General features: G+C 38.0%; 1 protein-coding gene across 1 annotated transcript in view; it reads right to left on the bottom strand.

The window, feature by feature from the left end:
• Positions 1–12440, bottom strand: part of TFAP2E (transcription factor AP-2 epsilon) — a 56333-nt gene extending 43893 nt beyond the window's left edge. Inside the window, exons 1-3 of the mRNA XM_077481727.1 lie at positions 12147–12440; positions 9991–10437; positions 2994–3042 (exon numbers count right to left, since the gene is read on the bottom strand). Coding sequence (XP_077337853.1) covers positions 2994–3042; positions 9991–10437; positions 12147–12173 — 523 coding nt within the window. The 5' untranslated portion in view covers positions 12174–12440. The remainder of the gene's footprint in view (positions 1–2993; positions 3043–9990; positions 10438–12146) is intronic.
• Positions 12441–22044: the final 9604 nt, after the last annotated feature.

Consider the following 22044-nt stretch of genomic DNA (forward strand, 5'->3'; position numbering starts at 1 on the left):
AAAGTTAAAAGTAACATGCTGGTTGTTGGTTTCAAGTGTCTCCTACGCAAAATAATATTGCTCCTGTTCTTTATTTTCTAATTTGTAAAAAAAGGTGTGAAAGAGATCAGTTTTACTATATATAGTTTTCACACACACACACACACATATATATATATATATATATATATATATGTAATTACACATATTTTCTTGAATATAATACAACTCAATCTAAAACTGGAAAAGATGACAGCAGTGCTGGTGAAGATGATTTATGACACTTTGTAGTTCTCGATTTGCAATTTGTCTTTCTCATTTAATAGATGTATTTTTAAGCTGCACTTATGCCGCATACACACGATCGTAATTTTGGTCGGAAAAAGCTCTGATGGTTTTCCTGACGGAATTCTGACGGGGATTTCGCTCAAGCTGTCTTGCATACACAGGGTCACACCAAATTCTGACCGTCAAGAACGAGGTGACGTACAGCATGTACGACGGGACTTGAAAAAGGAAGTTCAGTACCCAGTAGCCAATAGCATCAATCTCGTAGTTGAATCTGAGCATGTGTGTGTTTTTTGCGCGTCGGAATTGCATACACACGATCGGTATTCTGTCAGAAAAATTGAGGACATACTCTCAAATTTTTGCCGGTGGGAATTCGGCCAACTAAATTCCGATGGAGCATACATAAGGTTGCATTTTCTGATGAAAACTCTCATCGGTTTTTTACTGGCCGAAATTCTGATCGTGTGTATGCAGCATTAGGCCAGTGCCTTCATGTGTCCCTTTTAAACTGTATGAGTTTTAAGCTGGTCATACACTATATGGTCTGACTGTACAATCTGGTTTAGATTTACCAAAACTATATATATGGGGACAAACCTAAAGGATAACTTAAAATGATATCAAATCAAATAGGCCCTTCTACTACATAGTTGATGGCAGATCTAAAAGTCATTGGGGGTTATTTACGAAAGGCAAATCCAATTTGCACTACAAGTGCACTGAAAGTACACTTGGAAGTGCAGTCACTCTAGATCTGAAATTTTATCATCCAATCATGTGCAAGCTGTTTTTTTATTTTCCTTGCAGTGCAAAGTGGATTTGACTTTAGTAAATAACCTCCATTGCATATATTGATGGTATAGTGTGTGAGTTAGACATTTTCACAGCACATAAAGGGATTGATTTACTAAAACTGGAGAGTGAAAAATCTGGTGCAGGTCTGCACAGTAGCCAATTAGCTTCTATAATAAGGCTTACCTGTAAGTACTGTGAATATCTCCTAAACTTGCACAGTTTAGGAGATATTCAGAATGCATGCAGCCAATGACTTCATCGTTGCATGCGCTCTGAAGGTCCAGCTTACCGTGCTGGACCTTCAGAGCCCATGCCATAAACGGCAACTCCAGCATGCATATACGGGAGTGACGTCATCACGGCTCCGGCCACTCACTCACCCAGAAGAAACACTGGGAAAAATGTCAGCTGTCTCAGTGGTGTCTCTGAAAGGCATTTTTCTAGGGTAAGTATTTCATAAGGAGCTAGTATTCAATGCATACTGGCTCATTATGCCTTTGTCTTACAGGGTTTTTTTTTTTCAGTGTTTACAACCTCTTTAAGCTTTGACAAAAAAATAAAAATAAACTTGGAAGCTGACTGGTTTCGTCACCAGATTTTGCACTCTCCAATTTTAGTAAATCAAAGCCCACAATCCTTAAATAACTTGTTCATCTACACAGTTAGACTACATAAGTGCAGCACTAAATACAGAATTTACACAGTTGATTAAAGTAATTTGATTTAGTACCATTGGGTACATTTCTTGTTCTAGGGACAACCCAAATATTTCTGCTTTACTATTTTTATCTGTGAAAATGCTTAGCAGGACAAAAAGTGGGGGCACAGACAGTAATAAAAACTTGACGAGGGTCTAATCTTCCTGCACTCTATCCCAAATTTAAAAAAAAACATTCTTCCAAGAGATACACTTTAATTCAAAAAGTAAATGCAGACTCTATAATGACTGAAACAGACATACTACACATGACTTCTCCCTAATGTATTGTTATATGGTAGCACTAGTCTGGACAATGACAGGCTCACAAAATGCGTGCCACGTTACTCAATAGCCACATGTCCAAGTCAGCTTTTGTTGGTGAGACATGCTAGATTTAAGCTCAAGTTACAATAGTAGCTGAAAGAAAAGTGAGATTTTTTTTGTAATGTTTTAACGGCAGTGGACTACTGAGAGATTTAACCTGTTGTTGACTGTTAGCTCACTTACAGCTTTGAAAAAGTTGCTACCAAGAAGTTAAATTTCTCAGTGACGTGAGAAGAAGACAACTGAATATCTCTGTGTTTGTGCTGGCCATACACAAAATGATAAAAAATGGTCAATTATAGATTTGATGATTCCAAGCATCTAGTCCCTTGGAGACAATTGTTGGACGCAAAAAATAATACAATTTGTTTCTAATTTGATTGGATTTTCTTAGAGGACAGTTTGCCTCTTTTTGATGAAAACTGTTATTTGTAGATTAAAATGATCATTATGATCTCTTCTTTAAAACATTGAGTATAATAAACATTTGTTTTACTACAACCATGGCCAGCAATAGCCTATGACAGTAGTATTTCTTCAACATAGTCACAGAGGGGTTTATTTACTAAAGGCGAAAAATTTGGTAAAACTGCACTTTGCAAACAATACCCAATCACATGCAAGGAAAATAAAATTAAATAAAACAGCATTTTTGCTTGCACATGATTGGATGATGGAAGTCAGTGGAGTTTATGCTCATTTACTAAGCCCTGGAGCAACTGCTCTTGCAGAGTGCTCCAGCACTTTGCAAAGTGCACAGTCTATTTGCCTTTAGTAAATCCACCCCAAAGTGTTACGGATCCAAAAGAATAAATTATCAATAGTTTAGAGTGGAAACAACTGCATATGTCACATTATTGGACTGATCAGATGGCATTTAAGTGATAGTAGCACAAGAACGTACCTTTCTTTATCACTGACTGGTCCAGCAAACTGATTCCAGAGTCATCCATCTAGAAGTAAAAAAGGACAATTAACACTTGACCTGTCATAGAATAGCATCAGCATATTAAGCTTCAGATACGGCATGATGTCATCATGAAACTGCAGCACTGGGGGACCTGTGAAACCAACTACAGGGGCACATCTATTGATGGCCACACACTGGGAGATATTATTCAAGATTTAATCTTTCAGATCAGCAAAAATATCAGCAACTGGATAGTGTATAAATATATCTAAACAAATAAAGTCTGAATGGATTTGTGGAGGTAGGCCCTCATATTTTATGTTATATAATGTATAACTGATGGTCACATTCATTGATTTGGCATGGTTTAAAGTGAATGTCCAGTTAAAATTATCATTTTTTTTTTTTTTTTGTTTAGTTTAGGATTAGAGAACATGTCAGATTTAGGCTCAAACACAAAAATCAAAATGCATTTTTTTAATATGGAGTAAGGAAAGGCTAGAACCCCTGTGAGCTTTTTATTGTTGCCTGTCTCCTTGTTGGAGATTTTCCCTCTCTTCCTGTCTGGTGAAATCATTGTCACTGGCATAGTAAGGCTGGCCATACATTATACAATCTTCTTGTACAAATTTCCTTTAGATTTAACAAAACCAAAAATTTGCATGAAATTAGGCAGGCCCTTGCACTACATAGTTGAAGGAAATTGAATAAGAAAATTTTATAATGTATAGCCATCTTAAGTAAGTGCAGATAATTGAGCCATAGATAGTAGTAAAAAAATATAAAAAAATAAAAACTAAACAGAACAGATTCTTAACCTTTCCTGTTGTATTTAAAACAAAAAATAAAAATCAATTTACACATTAATGTATTATAACTAAATAAAGAGCCAACACTAAAGGAAATTCATAAATATGTATATATAGACTAATATATTACACTTCCAAAGCTATTGAAAATATACATTTTATGGTATTATTGTACCTTTAGCTATATTAAAGGGAACCTGACACAGTGCAAAAAAACTGCTTGCAAGTGCAACAATTCACAACTTATGCAATAATGCAATATAATAATGTAATATAACTAAATTAAAGAGCTAACACTAAGGGACAATCTTATGTGTATATATAGGCAAGGCTATTGAAAATCTAAATATAATAGTATTATTGTACTTATAGATTTATTAAAGGGAACCTGTCACCATTCAAAAAAAAACTGCTTGCATATGCAGCAATGCACACATCTAAAAAAATAAAATAAAATAAAAATTCTATATCGGCGATCAGTATAATATTACGCTGTAATAAAAAAAACATGTTGTGGGTGTGACCATGTTGAATAATGCTTTGCAATGCCAAGGCACAGAGCCATGTTGAGAGTTTAGTTATTCACTCGCAGCAAAAGCATTTTTCCATGGCTCAGCACACACAAATATCAAAATGTAAAAAGGAAAATGTATTTTTGCAGTATCTACTCAGCGATGCTCAGATCTTGTCTCATTTGTGACAGATTCCCTCTAATGTAAAATAACTTTTTTTTTTTAAATAACAGTTTTTATTTTATTTTTATACACAGTACTATATGAATACGTGCAATGCATTACAGGTATAATTGAGCATTTTGTGGCTGTTTGTTCAATGCTAGTGCTCTAATACTGCTAGCAACATAATGCAGTAATTGTAAAAAAAACTTTTAACGTTATACATATATGTTTTTGTAAATGTCCCATGTGTATACAAACCCTAGCATGTTTGCTGCTGTAATGAGGCTGGCTAGGAAGACAAGTACAGCTAACTTTTCTATGTTATCAGTCATTTTAGGATAAAGCAAGCTTAGTAGAGACTGACTGCGGAATCCTACAATGTGGCTGGGCAGGAAATCAAATGTTATGAATTTGGAAAATTAATCTCCAGAGTACAATATTTTTCTAAGTTATCTTCATTTTGATAATCTTCTTTACCAAAACCTGAAAAATCCAAAAGGACTGAGTCTTTAAACCTAACAAATGTTTACAAACTTGTCATAAAATTACACCCTTTATTAAATCACCTGCCATGATGTAGGTGGTAAATGATCCTCATGTTACTATTTTAAAATAAAAAAATAAAAAATTTACAGACACCAAACAGTGTGCTCTCACTTTCTTTTCCCTGACAGTGGGAATGGATATGAATACTAGAACCATATTCATCATTCGATTTCTTCACCTTAGTAAAGCCTAGATTTTTTTGTATAAGAAAACAAATACAGTAGCGGTGTGCCTTCACCTTCTGGTGAGCCAAATCCAAATCCAAATTCCTTTTAGTTTTGGCTAGCAGATTATTGCTTCCCTAAATGAATGTACACACCATACACAAATCTCCTATCATCATCAGTTATATATTGTACAGTCACAACAGTGAGTATATTCACTAATATGCTATAGGAGAAATCACTCAGTTTTGCTAGCCAACAAAGAGGAACTAATTCAAACCTGCTTCTATCAGTTTGATACAGAGTTCTAAATGGCATATTTTTTACAAATATGTGTAAGACTGACATATGTCAAGCTACATCTTCAATGACTACTCCTACTTCACAACTCATATACTTATATGCATTTATAGCAACAAATAGACTGACAACACATTTTCATCATATCTCTTTTAAAGCTACAAGCTATACATAACCCAGATCAACTAATATTTAGCTCTGTCCACTATACAGACATACCTTGATGCTGTATGTAGTTACCAGTCTATGCAACTGAGTCTTTGTTTTGTTTTTTAATTAAAATTAAGCTACTTACAATTTTTCTTTATATTACTATACTTGGTATAAACAACTTGTTTATTTTAGGTGAAATAACAGCCATTAGAAAGCTATTTTTTGCAGCTACATGTGTTGATTTTTTTAGCAATGAAAATGTTAATAAATACTAAAAAAAGCACCAGTTTTGTCTTAACATGCTGCCTATATATATATATATATATATATATATATATATATATATATATATATATATATATATATATATATATATATATATATATATATACAGGCATACCCCACTTTTAAGTACACAATGGGGTTTATTTACTAAAGATAGAAAGTGCAAAATCAGGCTCACTTCTGCATAGAAACCAATGAGCTTCCAGGTTTTATTACCAAAGCTTAATTGAACAATATGGGGTCAGAAGCTTATTGGTTTCTATGCAGACGTAGCCAGATTTTGCACTTCCTAGCTTTAGTAAATAAACCTCATTGTGTACTTAAAAGTGGGGTATGCCTGTATATATATATATATATATATATATATATATATATATGTATATATATATATATATATATATATATATATATATATATATATATATATATATCAAAAGAAGATATGTTTTTGTTGCAAATGCCATGACTTTAGCTCCTGACAGTAATTATTTCAAAATATCCACAGGATTTTTTCTTATATCTTTTATAATGCTCCTTTACTGAAACACAGATATACCAGGTATATTTGTAAATAATATATTTGGAAATAACAGCAGCCACAGATATATACTTGAAACATCCAAAAACATTATTATTAGATTGAACCACAAAATACATAACTAAAACATTTTTGTCATGGATAGAATTCAGTATATGATTTTTCTGTGCCTTTATTTTTTTATCCACATTTACATGCAGAGCAACAAAAAAAAAATCAATGACAGGAGTTGTGAGAAACTATAACACTGCCAGGGGTGCTTACAACAGTTCAATTTTTATTTATACATGGTCTAAATCTTCTCAGCAAAAGCTAAAACTGTCACTGCAACTGCTTAAGCATCCCTGGCAGTGCTATAGTTTGCCCCAACCCCTGCCACTGTCACTTTTACTATACAGTTTGGTCTGCATGTAAATGTGGAGGGAAAAAATATATATATTTATTTTGTTGTTGTGAAATGAAAAAAATACTGCAAACTATCACCACATGTATTAACAGGATTAGGTTATCGAATTACAATATTGCTTTACATAGTGGTCCCTTATTTTCCAAACTACACAATTATTAATAAAAAAAATGCAAAAATAAAAATAAAAATTATATAGTGTGTACCCAGTCAAATCGTTTAAGTATTTATCAGTTGGCCAAGCTGCCAAAAGAATACTGCACATGGGTTTGAGAGTCAGTAATAATTATATAATTATATTTAACAAATTGTGAGCTCATCCAGCCTGATTTAATCAAGTTTAAAAAAATAAAAATGATTATTATTTTTTCTTTTCTTCTGTTTTTGGTAGTTGTATTCACCTGAATCTGATGGGGTAGCTGGAACTAAAACTGGCCTTATACATTTTGCAATTTTCTTATTCAATTTCCTTTAGATTTACTTTCAATGATGTAGTGCAAGGGCCTGTATGATTGCCTACAAATAGATTTGACCTCATATTATATAGTTTTGCCAAATCTAAAGGAAAATTGTACAAGAAAATTGTATAATGTATGCCCAGCCTCCTAAAACGATTGTGTCCCTGTGTGTCTGTATAACTACACAGGAAATGAGTCAGGCTATCAGGCAAAGGCCAGTGCCTATAAGTAATGGCAGATACCCAGTCTTTATTTGCAGCACTACAAATTGCTTTTAGACCCCATTCAGTGCTTAGCTCCACTGATTCCTAAATGAAAAGATGTGTTTGATTAAAAACATCCCTGCTTTCAATGTCTATAAAGCTTGCATGAGTGGGATTAAATTAATTGTAGATGTCAAAAGGGCAGACACACACATATATATATATATATATATATATATATATATATATATATATATATATATATATATATATATATATATATATATATAATGTACATTTGTATTCCCAAATATTTTAATGGCATAATTAATAGGATATGTTTAGCTACCAGACAGGCTGGTGTTTTAAATTAAGCAAAAAAATAATGCAAATTCTAAGTGCAGTGCAAGACATCATGCTTTGCTTGTTATGGTAAAATAAATACAACAGCAAAAAAATGAAATATTATATTCCTTCTCTAGAAGAAAATTTGTCCATTTTGGACACCCAAGCTTGATAAAGCCCCATGTAATCTCTATCATAATCGATTACAAGGGATACACTGAAATATATAGAAGTGGGCCGATGTTAGCCTTAAAAAGTAATCACAAAAGAATTTCAGCCCAAAAGCTACAAACAGTATTTTTTATTCAAAGGCAGCAAATGGCTACACAGGTGCATCGATATTATTATATTATATATTATAAGGAGCATCAACCAATTACACGTTTTTTTTAACAGTTAGGATATTATTAAGCATTTATATTAGAAATATCTTGAAATATTATAAATTAAGCATATATATGGAATGCGAAACAAAAACATTAACCGATTGCACACAAAAAAGCATTTGACCAGAAAATATAATAACGCTGTGATGACCAACTGATTATCAAAGAACAAGGCATGTCAGACGATAAGCCTGCAATATTTGACGCTATTAACGGCAGCGCGATGTAGTAGCGCAGAGTAGCAAGGTCGGCGCTACAGGTAGCAGACACCGCGGATTGCTTCACATTATATTTATAAAAACGAAAGTTATGTGCTTCATTAAATTGAATAAACATCTTTTGCCCGAGGGGTCAACGGCAAAGTCATAGAGGAAATGTGATCAAGGTTAAATCATTTTCTGTGAAATCCCAAACCAATTAGATAATTACAGAGAAAGCAAAGATCACAGTAACACTCCTTTATTGAATCACAAGTGCCACTTCCTAATGCATTCCTTTTTATTTCTGATCTTTAAATAAAACACATTTATTACTCAGACCAGTGTGGACTCTTCTGAAAATGATTTTTTTTTTTTTATTATAAGGAAAGGACTCATATGGGGGACATTTCATTGTAGAAGGCACTTGTGGGGCTGAGAAGTTTTCAGAAACTGATGTCTATCCAACTGGCATCTTTCTACAATGCCAGGAAAATATTATATTATTTCATATCAAAGACAACAAGAGAATGATAGAAAGATGGATAGATAGATAGATAGATAGATAGATAGATAGATAGATAGATAGATAGATAGATAGATAGATAAAAAGTTACAGATATATAAAATGGCATCGATAAGAGAGAGACCAAATCCAAATTGCTCTACAATTTAAACAAAAACAAAATTATATTTGATACATTTGAGTGTAATAGTATGTATCTATTTCCTATTACTACAATATGGCTATTTATTTCCAAAATTCCATTCAAAATATTTTTTTTCTGCATAGCTGACTGTTCAAACTCATGTATGTTTTTTTAAAATAAATATGTGAGATATAAATCTATATATCTATAGATCTCTATCTATCTATCTATCTATCTATCTATCTATCTATCTATCTATCTATCTATCTATCTATCGTATATATATAGTGTATATATATATATATATATATATATATATATATATATATATATATATATATATATATATATATATATATATACACTATATATATAGATAGATATTTAGATAGATAGATAGATAGATAGATAGATAGATAGATAGATAGATAGATAGATAGATAGACAGATTTGAGTTTCAAGGCATTCTCTGACGATTACAGGGGTAAAGTGCAAAAATTCTTCTGGAAATAACCTTCATTTTGCCTGTAATCCTCCATCATGTCCTGTAGACGTGGACAATGAGAAGGATTTAAATGCTGACTGTGTCTTCCATGACAAATGATGATGATGATGAATAGGAGAAGCTGTAAACTCTATTATGTTGGGGGCCAGCCTTGGGCATCAAGGCCACTGAAGGTGACATTATGGAGTGACAATGGATAGGGGTTGATTCAGGACTAGAAGTGATTATCCATATACAATGTACAGCTTGCTTATTTTTGTGGAAATAATAACAATAGGAGTTTGACAGGTTGTAAGATGGGGGAAAGGATGTGATCAGGACACATTCAGGTACAGATCTGATGAGAGATGTGAAGCTGGGCTGTCTTACCTGCATGTCCTCCAAATTGTGGTGTGATAGTGCGTGTAAGGATAGGGCACTCTCTGCCAGGCTGTGGCCACCATCTCCCAGAGTATGTATCAGACGTGGTACTCCCCCATAGTCCCTCCGAGGGTCCAGACTGAGCCCCCTGTGAGCCTGAGAGAGCAGACCAGCATCGTCCTGCCGCCCCCTCTGTGTGTGCCATGCCGACTGCTGGTGCTGGTGGATGGGGTTGATGCCAGAGTATGGGTCTCCCAGGTGAGGGTATCCAGGTTCTTGGCTCTGTGAGTAGGATAAAGGTGGCTGGGGGTAGGGAGGAGGAAAGTATGGGGGTTGAAAGTCAGATGCTGGGGTGTGACAGAGTGGGGGAGCAGAGGAGTAAGCCCCTTGGTTCAGAGAGGAAAGCTGGGACAATCGGCCACCACTGGAAGCCCCGTTCAGGGCATCAGAGCGATCCTGCAAGGCACAAAGCAACACAATTATGAGTCCACAGTGTTCCACAAGGAGACAGCGGAAAAAAACATATATATCCTTGAGTCCACAATGATCTTATACAAAGCTCATACACATCCATGAGCCCACAATGTTCCACAAATATCTCATACAGCACCCATACACATCCATGAGTCCACAGAGTTCCACAAGAATGTCATACAATGTTAACACATTCATGAGCCCACAGTGTTCCACAAAGATCTTAGTGGGGAAAAAAACATATGCATCCATGAGTCCACATGGATCTTATACAAGGCTCATACACATCCATGAGCCCACAATCTTCCACAAAGATCTAATACAGCACCCATACACATCCATGAGTCCACAGGGTTCAACAAGAATGTCATACAATGCCAAAACACATTCATAAGTCCATAAAGTTCCACAAGGATGTTGTGCCAATACACATTCATGAGTCCACAGTATCCCACAAGGATCTCATACCATGCCCATACACATCCATGAGTCCACAGAGTTCCAAAAGGATCTTATACAAAGTTCATACAGACCCATGAGCCCACAATGTTCTACAATGATCCTATAGGGTGCTCATACACATCCTTGGGTCCACAGCTTCCACAAGGATCCCATACAGTTCCCATACACACCCATGAGCCCACAATGTTCCACGAGGATCTTATACAAAGCATATAAACATCCATGAGCCCACAATGTTCCACAAGGGTCTCATACAGTTCCATACTCATCCACGAGCCCATAGAATGCCTATGCACAGCCATTAGCCCACAGAACTTCACAAGACTCTTACACAGTACTTATACACATCTATGAGCCCACAGAGCTTCATAAGGATCTCATGCAGTGTCAAATCAACAAGCCCACAGAGATCTGATACAGTGCCTATACACATCCAGAGCTTCGCACGGCTATCATACAGTGCCTATACTAGGATATCTAGTGGGGTGAAAGTATCTCCCTTCCTTCTTGTCTCTAGAATGTAGTCCCCCTCTTATAATACAGCTAGAATGTCCTGTGATGACCTTCATAAGACCCCATCTTTCCACACCTGCAGGCTATAATATATACCTTACAGACAGCTTTCCAGTTACTACCAGGACTCCTTCCCTTAGTAAGATCCCTCTCCATTCACACTTACAACCTGTACTATATACCTTACAGCCAGCTTCCATGTCACTACAAGACCCCCTTCTTATTATTAAGACCCTTCTCCATCCACACCTACAACCTGTACCATATACCTTACAGCCAGCTTCCCAAATACTACATATACTCCTTGTCTTCATCAAACTCCTCTCCATCAATACTTAAAACAGATACTTATACCTAACAGCCAACATCTCAATCACTACAAGGACTGTCTTCATGAGGTCCATCTTCATCCACACCCTCCACCTGTACCATGTACCTGCCAGCTTCACACTCATTATAAGGACTCCCTCCCTTAAAGTGACCCCTGTGCATCCACACCTACAGCCTGTAGCACATACCTTACATCCAGATCCTCAATCACCAGAGTTCCCTCCCTTAATAAGACCCCTTTTCTTCACACTCCCAATTCCCTAAAGAAAAACGATCAGACCACACAACACAGAGCAGCCATCTGTCTGGCTTATACTTTCTAAGTAAATAGGTATAAAGTTTCATCTCTGATGACAGGTTCCATAGCCCCCCCTCCTACAACTTACCATGGCTGAGTAAGCGTGGACTAACATGAGTGCAGACTTGGGGAGAAGATCCGATGGGAAAGAAGAAAGTAGAAGATCAGTGAGAGTAGAGTGACTGTGGATTCCTCCAAATCACAGGCTGCCTGTCATATCCAAGGAAGGAGCCCAGGCTGCAGCAATGAAGCTTGTAGACTGTGTCTTCTTCTAGCTCAGCCCCCTCCTCTCTCTCTCACTCTCATTCTGAGCCTAAGGCATCTCCATGCACTCCAGATATAGGCACGGGAGCGCGCCAGGGGGTCAGGAGCGCGCATTAAAGAGCCAGATCGTCTGCTCCCCACTGCTCCCTCCTGCTGATTGCAAATGTGGAAACAGACAAGGGATCTTTATTTATTTACACACACAATAGTGCTCGTGGCATCAGTTATGGTGCTGGATGTAGATCCCATCTGCATGAAGATAGTGTTTGTAATATTGACAGGGAACCTCTTACATAATGCCTGCACTTTAAATAATATGACATGGTGCACTCTTTTCAGGCTTTTGTGCTTTTTATTTATTTTAGTGTCTATAGGCGATGAAGGTATTGGAGATTGAAACTTTGGTCTTGTAATAATGAGAAGAAATGACAAAGCAGGATGGAGGAGAGTGGCTGGGCAGATGACAGTATATGCAGAAGCTGGGGTTCTGGGAATGATTTACAATGAATGAGCCAGCTGGAGACTGACACAAGACATCCCAGTACATAGACTGACTTAGGAGTCTGAACAAAGACATACAACAGTCAATTGTACTGTACACAACCACAAAACACTCAGATCGCAGTCACATCTAACAATCTGGAGGCTTGATGGCCACCCCAAGTCCCCAACAGACAGTACAACCTAGATTTACCTATTGGAGGGATGGGAAACGCACATATTTGGTTAGACCTGAAATCAACACAGTTATTACTCCGTATTTATTCGTCAGGGTCTAACTTGGGATCTACAAAAGCAGAGGCTATCCCATTTTTATGTAAGAACACAACATAACACTGAGAAGCCCAACATACATCCAATTTCCACTATCTGAAACGTCAACATGACTGGGATTGACATTTAATAAGGTCTATAGTATTGGGGCACTATATATGGATCTAGCCCAGGGCATGTCACATCATCAGAGAGCGATCCAACTTAGATAGTCTACATTGGAGCCTTCCACATCATTGGCATGGGCACAAGAACTGACAATCATTGTCCCATCACACCGAGCCGTTCTAAGAAAACAAACAGAACGATCCATAGGAGCGGTATATGTTTCCTGGATTGCAGAAAAAAAAATGCATACCTACATTATAGTATGAATAAAAAGATGTGTTATACAAAGTGATGATCAGAACAAAGCCAAGGCATAAAGGAAACAATCTTTATGTATCAGTGACAATCAAAGTATACTATTGTCGGGACTAAAGAGCTGTGCTAGGCTATTCTTTCTATAACACAGAACAGTTTTATCTATCTATCTATCTATCTATCTATCTATCTATCTATCTATCTATCTATCTATCTATCTATATATAATAAAAAATAGTTGGGAGTTGCTTTTGTTACATTATAGAGAATAGTGTTACTATGTATATTATGTCATTAACAAGTTATCAATACAATGTAACAAGAGTACATGAATAGATGGTGTAAGATCCCCAGAAGATGCACTCCGCTCCCCCTCCAGTGTGTGCTATTACTCTAATTATTATTGCCTGGGGAAGTACTTGAAGTCACACAAAGGGGGAAGGGGGGGGATTGGTGACTCTTCTTTGCAGTTAGTGGGAATGGATTCATACCCCTCCTATGCTGTTCTTTGAAGTTCCTGCTAGTAGATCTCATGCATTTACCACATAGTGATGGCCAGAGGGCTGACTTTTTACTTAATCACAAGTATTCTGTGCAGGGTGGAGGCTCATGCTGAAAACTGGGTGGAAAGAAGTTTCACCCAGGGTGATAAGTTATAATTTTCCAAATTGACAGTCAGTTGTCACCACTCTCCTCTAATCAGTCCATTCATCCATCCATCCATCCATCCACCCTATCAAAAAGATAATTTCTTTAGTTAATTGAGGATATAATGGTACTGCATGCACAGTCATCAAAGTGCATTAAGGTTGGATTGGATTAGCCCAACAATCACCATAAACTAAGCTGCTGGGGTTTTAATTCCTAAATTCTGCAGTATTTAATGTGAAGCATGCAGAGTGTAAGGACTGTTCCCTTTCCAGATGGGTAAGGAAAGAATTCTATGCCTCAGTGCAAAGACTGATCATCATGCTAAAAGATCTCTACTTCTAATGACAGACATTGGGGTTGATTTACTAAAAGTGGAGAGTGCAAAATCTTGTGCAGCTCTGCATAGAAACCAATGAGCTTCCAGATTTTTTTTTTTTTGTCAAAGCTTAACCTACCTGGCTGTATGATTATGTCAGATTTTTGAACGTCAAAGCGGTACACTGTTTTGCATGTAAATTTAGCGTTTTATATTGTAGGCCTGTAATTCTTAGGAATAACTCATTTTTATCTGTCCAAACAAGAGTCTAGTAGACACTCCGGGTGTCATAAAGTTTGAAACATGAAAGCATAAATTATAATATAATAAATAACTATAAATAATTATAAAAAACAATAATATAATGATAATAAAATGTATTCGATAATGTAATCAAATAAAAACACAGAAATTTGCTCAGTCACAGAATTGTCGCTGTCGTCACTTTCAGTGTCTCATGACAAATTTCCCCACAAATCACTATCGATCAATTCTGCAAGTGATTCTAATTTAGTATCGCTGTTTTATAGCTGGTCTAAAAAACGCTTTTGATGTAAAGGGAAGTTTTTTGGATGCCATGGATGTTCTCAAGTTTCCAGGCAGAAAGAATGGTATATATAATATAAAAGTGCATGCAGGGCACTGGACAAAGCATAAGGGACAAAAGAGAGGTGAAATGATTTGATAAAGCAATGTAATCTTACAGATTACAGTGTACTGTATGTGTTATGTATTTTGCACTTTTTGAATTTGCCGCCGGGCTCCGCCCCCACGCGTCACAACGCTCAAAGGGAACGGAGCCCGGCACAGTACTACTTCAGACGGAGGATCCAGCGAAGGATACAGTGGGGAGACATGGCAGGATCCTGGAGACAAGGTAAGTAAACTTTACCAGGATACTGCTACACAATCCCAAGTGTGGCTCGAGGTTACCACTTTTGGTACTGAAAATTAACCATTAGCCACACTCGGGATTACCGCCAGAAAGGTTAATTTGACGTTAGAAGCTAATTGGCTATCATGCACAGCTGCACCAGATTTTACACTCTCCAATTTTAGTAAATCAACCTCACTAGCTTAAAATAGACCTTCACTCATAAAAACTACTTTGCTCCATTGTATTCCCCCACCCTTTAAGGCCATTCATGTATACAAGGCTGCGTCGCAACTGCTCTGCAACTGCATGCAATGCATAAGTGCAGGTTTTTAGGGGTTCTTCACCACCTGTTGCGCACTCTGAAGATAAAGGAACTACAGTGCTCTCTTCACAGGGCAAAATTAGTGTAGTGGACCCCTAAGGCAGAGGTAGGCAACCTCAGCCCTCCAGCTGTCGTGAAACTACAAAACCCATCATGCCTCTGTCTCTAGGATTCATGCTTGTGATTGTCAGGGTTTTGCAATGTCTCATGGGACTTGTAGTTTCAAAACAGCTGGAGGCAGTTTCAGGGCAAGGCCATCTAGCACCCAGGGCGAGGATGCCATAAACATGTTTTGTTTTTGACTGCAGTAACAAGAAAATGTGAAAGGAACAGGATGGAAATTTTTTCTCAAATGAATTTATAGCAATGTGTGTGATTTTTGTTTGTTTAAGTCCATTTGTTCCTAAATCGAATAGAAATGCAAACAAGATTTTAGAGTACTTTCAAATGACATTTAACAAGTCATCAAATGTACAAAAAATGTTTGTATACATTTTCATTTGTTCAAAAATCCTCTATTGTGTGGCTAAAAAACACTAATACACTATACACTAAAGCTAGCTATAGAAATTAGACAGTACTTCTTATGCCCCATACACACGATCTGACTTCCAACAACAAAACCGTGGATTTTTGTTCGAAGGAGGTTGGCTCCAAATTGTCTTGCATACACACGGTCACACTAATGTTGGCCAACAATTACGAACATAGTGATGTACAAGACGTACGTGATATCTCCATTACGCACGCTAGTTATATCTCTGGCTTGTACTTGTTTCCGAGCATGCGTGGACTTTTGCTCAATGGACTTGTGTACACATGATCGGAAAGTCAGACAAACAAACATTTGTTGGTGGAAAATTTGAGAACCTGCTAGCCAACATTTGTTGGCGGAAATTCTGACAACAAATGTACGATGGAGCATACACATTACAAATTATGTGAGCAGACTGCAGTTCCTCTTTAAGGTATTTATTAGTTATAATCCTTTTTACAAAAGATTTTTACATTAAAGTAGGATTCAACTCACAATAAAAAAAAACGCTGAGAGACAGTTTTTTTTTATGACAAAAGAGCCCCAAATGGTCTCCTCTGTCATAAAGGCTCCCCCCTACCTGTCAGCAGTTATGTACACTGAACTGCACATGTGCAGCTCAGAGTACATTTACAGCACCCACTCTGTGCTCTGATGAAGTGGCTTGTGCGTGCATGTCCTGGAGTGATGTCAGGACAGGAAGAACAGGATAAGATGGAAGCACACAAGCACTGACAGCGTAGCAGTGAAGAGCATCCGGGGACAGATGAGTTTGTTATAACGTGCTATTATGCGGTGCATACTATTACATTATGGCATACAACTGCAGGGGGCAATTTTTTGCAAAAAATTTCAAGGAGTCTAAAGCGGTTGTAAAGGGTATTTTTTTCTTTTTATTAAAATAATATATACTGTATACTTACCTGCTGTGTAATGGTATTGTGCAGCGCAGCGTGCCATCCCCCACTGGTGCTCTTGGCTCCTTGTCTTCTCTGTATTCCACCTTAGGGGGCTGTTTCCTATGGTGGCACACCTGTGTGCTCACTCCAGAGCCAGGCTGCGTGTGTCCATTGACCCACACAGCACGGCTCAGCCCCAACCCCTGCTCCTTCCTCACAGAAATTGATTGACAGCAGAAAGAGTCAATGGCTTCCGTTGCTGTCTCTGAGCCTGTGAGGATTGATAAAGAGACCAGGGCCCCTGCAGATTGACAGAGCGCTCTATCGAGGTAGAACTCAGATAAGTATAAAAATAGGTGGAGGCAAGAGGAAAAAAATTGAATGAAACCTTTATTAACCCAATGCAGGAAATGCATTGAAAGAAGACTTTAGAACCACTTTAATACCGCTTTAGTAAATAGTCTTCTTGCCAAAAATCTGTTCAAAATAAATGCACATGGGATGGTGCCAGATAATATGAACATAATGTTTCCAAGAAAAGGAAATGTGCATATGTAAACAGTACACTCAAATATCTTAAGGTGGAAAAAAAGGTGAAAAGATTGTTCATGTGGCTAAAAACAGATAGAAAATCTCACCTTTAAGCGATTTTTAGGGCAATATATTTGTGTATGATAAAGTTTCCTATAAATTATCTTTCCAAAATCTTTTTACAGAAATATTTGACTTAAATTGCCTGTTACGTTAGACTGTTAGGAATAGGGTGGGCTAGAGGCAGAAGATCATCAGCTTATCAGATGAAAACAACTTTAACATGTAAGTTTTCAAAGTAATCTGGGACAGCTAGCTAACAAAAAACAAACTGTGAGCTCCCATACTACAGGTACAGGAGTCAAAAAAGCTGTAAAGTGTAATGTATGAAAAGGGACAGTCTGAAAAATGACAGCATACCATATGCTTAACATAAAGAAAGTGCGCAGTGGCACAGTGGTAGTTTGGGTCCTCTGCTCTGGTCCATTCGATGTAAGGCCTCACCCTTACTGACACCACCAGTTAACCTTGGTGTAAGCCTTAGCAGGCACATGCAAGAACTTGTCTCACGACTTTATAAAAGACAAATATCTGTATTGGCAAGCTAAGATCATAATAATATAACAGAGTATATTGGCACATTAAGGCAATCAGTATGAGAACAACAATGACTGTATGATTAACCTCACAGGTCCTCTTCTAGAAGCTTCAGACTCCAGCATATACTGTGACCCCAAGGGCATAAACAGTAGCTCTCCATATGAAATAAATCATCCCAAGTGACCAAACAATAGTAAAAATGTAGCTCAACTATGCTACTTGAGAGCTCTTAAACAAAGGGGCTAAGTTTAGGCCTGTGGGATAAAGACTTATAGTTAGAGGAAAATCTGCCCTCAGAATCGAGTGGTTTAAATAAGTCTTTGTGGTGGATCTTCTGCCAGCTATGGCAGGGCTTGTTAAGGACGTTGGCGGGGAGGCAAATGAGGGTGTGTCCTTAAACTGGTTGTTCCAACAATGTGTGTAGGAGGTTGATCTTAGTGGATGAAGGGTACAGATGAATACTTAGTAAGAGACAGGCGCAGTTGCAGCATTCAGGTGCTAAGGCATACACGGTTGCAGTAGTTAGATCTAAGGGTGTGAACAGTTGCTGTACTGCGGAAAGAAGATCAAATGACTTAGCTTCATTGGGCCTGACCTAGAACAGTAAAAGCAGTTCACACAACAGCAGGTACAGGGTCTATGTCTGCAGGTTATTCACAAATGGGTACAGCTCAACAGTGGGTCAACGACCCTCTCACCACTTCTTTCCTCTTTAGTTCTCTGATGACCATTGGTCAGATGAAGGGCGGGGTACCTCCTTTCCTGTAGCTGACCACTACCACAGCAGGCAAGATGGCGAGCACCATGGCGATTGCTCAGTCTGGGCCATAGTGGTCTGATTCAATAGCGAGCCTCTTAGAGTGGGTACTGGAATGGCTGACTATGCAGGGAACTCTGCCCTGTTCAGCCTCTTGATCTAGGATGTGGCAGTGCCCAGCGAAACTTAGTACAGGAACAGCTTGGCATGGCACAGCACTTCTTCTCCTTTCTACTCTGGTTGGCTCTCTTCCCCAACTACCCCACTCCTTCCCAGGCTTTTCCTTTTATATGACCTCTTCTGCCCTTAGGTATTCCTGTGCATTGTAGTTGTTTCCCAGTCATGGTTGTAGTCTAGAACCTCTTGCACTCTTGCAGACTACATCTGAGGTCAGTCCCTGGCTAAACAAGGCATATCAGCTACTGCCATCTTGTGGCAGAAAGAGATTTCTGCAATCAGTAACATTACCATCTGTTACACACCCTATGGAGAATAGATGGGAACTAAATACAAACATAATCTTCAATATAACCAAACTTGTGACCCAGTGTTTTCAAAGCTGGAACTTATGGCAGGTTACTGTTTAGAGACTTCTTGTATCCAATTCACAAAGATGCATGACCTGGAGCAAAGATCAGCAAACCTGGACCCCAGAGCATATGATCACCCTGTTTCAAACCTCTAAACACTAGCATGTAGACATTGCCTTACTAATGGAGAAATGTTTCTTCACTCAATTGAGTGCTCACTGTTGAGCTGTTTACACTTCAAATACCCTATCACACATGAGGAAGATTTAAACGGGGTATTTGCTAACATGATTGTTAATTGAAAAAAAACAACACATTTTTTGTTAATTTTGTTTATAGTGAACATTCATCTTGTAAAGTGAACAATCTTATATTCTTTTATAAATCAACCCCAATGTCTGTTGCTGACATGTTAAGCAAAACAGGGAATCCATCATGGCATGGGCAGCTATCCCTTAGGGGTCATTGGATCATTGACTGCTCTGTATAATGACATAACGGACAAGGAATCAAAGCCCATTTTATTGGATCATATGTACGCTATGGTGCAAACATCATTGCCTCATGAGTATCCCATATTGCAAGATGAGCGTCCTCTGAGCTTATGTGGAAAGCTAGCCATAAACAGCGCAGTTTTCTTTCCATGGGTTGCAGAAAAGAAAATTGCTTGATTCCCCCATCAGCACAGTCAATGTTGATGGGAGAATCCCTCCCACAGAGCTATAGTGTTCTCCCAGTGGGAGGGGGGAACAAGAGGAGCTGTCCTGACCAGGAGAACACAGTGAATATTGCTAGTGGCTATAGCTGCTGGCAATAATGCATTAAAAATTTAACAGGCTGGTTGTACCCAAGTTGATCTGTCAATCAACTTGGTTACAATCAGCCTGACTATTCATGGTCCCTGCTGAACCAGCCAAGATTCAAACCGTCTATGACCGGCTTTACATAAAGAAGTCAATTATGTACCCTAAACATTCTATGACTTTGGTGGGTCTGACTGATTGCTACTTGAAAGGGAGGGTCTGAGGTTCTATTTGGTGTTAATAAGATGAAGTTGTGTTCACTTCAGTCACACAGTCATGTGCAAGCAAAACCTATTTTTTTAATTTCCTTCGCACATGATTTAAAGTGAGCATAGCTCCATAGTTTTAACTAATTGAGCTTTAAGTTTGCTAAGTCATCAGTCTCTATTACTTTAGTAAATCAACCCCACTGAGTTTCTGTCTGCCTCCCCTAGTCTGTTGTCTTTTGTCACTCTAGCAGTTTCACCTTACCAGCAGTTAGTTGTGATTACTGATTTTTTCCTAGGCATTTAGGCAATCACCTCAATCTACAATACAACTAGCCTTTGCAGTAAGGTGCACATGGAAGGGCAATGTACGTCACATACCAAAATATACCAGCACACTTACCAGCTAGCCTACAAAAAAAAACACTGGCTCTTTCTAACATTTCACATTAAATACAGAGGGTTTAATTTGCACACATTTGCAAATATATGTATAAGCCGCAGTGCCTACCTCTAACTCTATAGTTTTGAGACTTTCCAAAATGGAGTTTGAATTTGGAGCATATAGTATATAGCAGTGGATAGATTAAGGGAGTTTGTCTGGAGGCAGGCCACCCCTCCTTAAAGCGGGATTCCATTGACCGATCGTCAGCAATATGATGTTATATGAATGTATCCTGGCGGTTTTCATTTTGCTTGTGGGCATTTGAAGCCCACAATCATTTATTTCCAGGAGCGGTGAATGCTGTGCTCCCAGGATTCCCCGCTCGATCCTGCGCATGCTCATTGTATAACAGGGAGCAGTACTGTAAAATTCCAGGTTACCATCACAGCGGCCGGCGTCGTTGGAAGTTCCCGCCACGTTGTGATGGCAACCAAACATATACAAACGAGCTCTCACGAGATTTCGGCCGGACAATGATCTGCACAGAATCTTGGGAAGAAGCTCCCAGGGGACTTCGCGGAGCAGGGGAAAGGCGAAAAACACGCCTACTCCCACGGGAGGAGAGACCGGAAATACACCTAATAATTAAAATAAAAAGGTAATTACGGCGAGATTAATTTTTTAAAGGGGCATTTGAGCATCAATGAAAGTAAATGAATGAGCTAAGATTGACTGAAATATTTGGGTACAATACCGCTTTTAAAGGCAAGGGGTTGCACGGGACACCCAGCAAGAGCACAATAGCAGCTGTAGGCATCCAGTGCTTCCCCACATGAAATTCAACCAACTGTACAAACAAGTGGCAACCATCTCAACCTATTACTAGCCTTTGCAGTAAGGTGTACAACAAAAATTCCCAGGACACTTACCAGCTAGCTTGAAAAAACTAACAAAAAACAAAAAATTGTCCCTGTCTAATAATTCACATTGAAAACAGAAGGTTTCGTTTTGCACACAATTGCAAATATATGTGGAAGCCCGAGTGCCTATGTCAAGGCTCCTTTGTATACTTCAGTCCTAACTCTATTGTTTTGAGAGTCTCCAAATTGGAGAACATATAGTGCTGGATAGTTTTGGTGGGGTGGTTGCCACTTGTTTGTACAGTTGGTTGAA

Source organism: Lithobates pipiens, unplaced genomic scaffold (assembly GCF_037356315.1).
Source record: "Lithobates pipiens isolate NorthernLeopardFrog02 unplaced genomic scaffold, aLitPip1_a1.2 Scaffold_16, whole genome shotgun sequence".
NCBI lineage: Eukaryota > Metazoa > Chordata > Amphibia > Anura > Ranidae > Lithobates > Lithobates pipiens.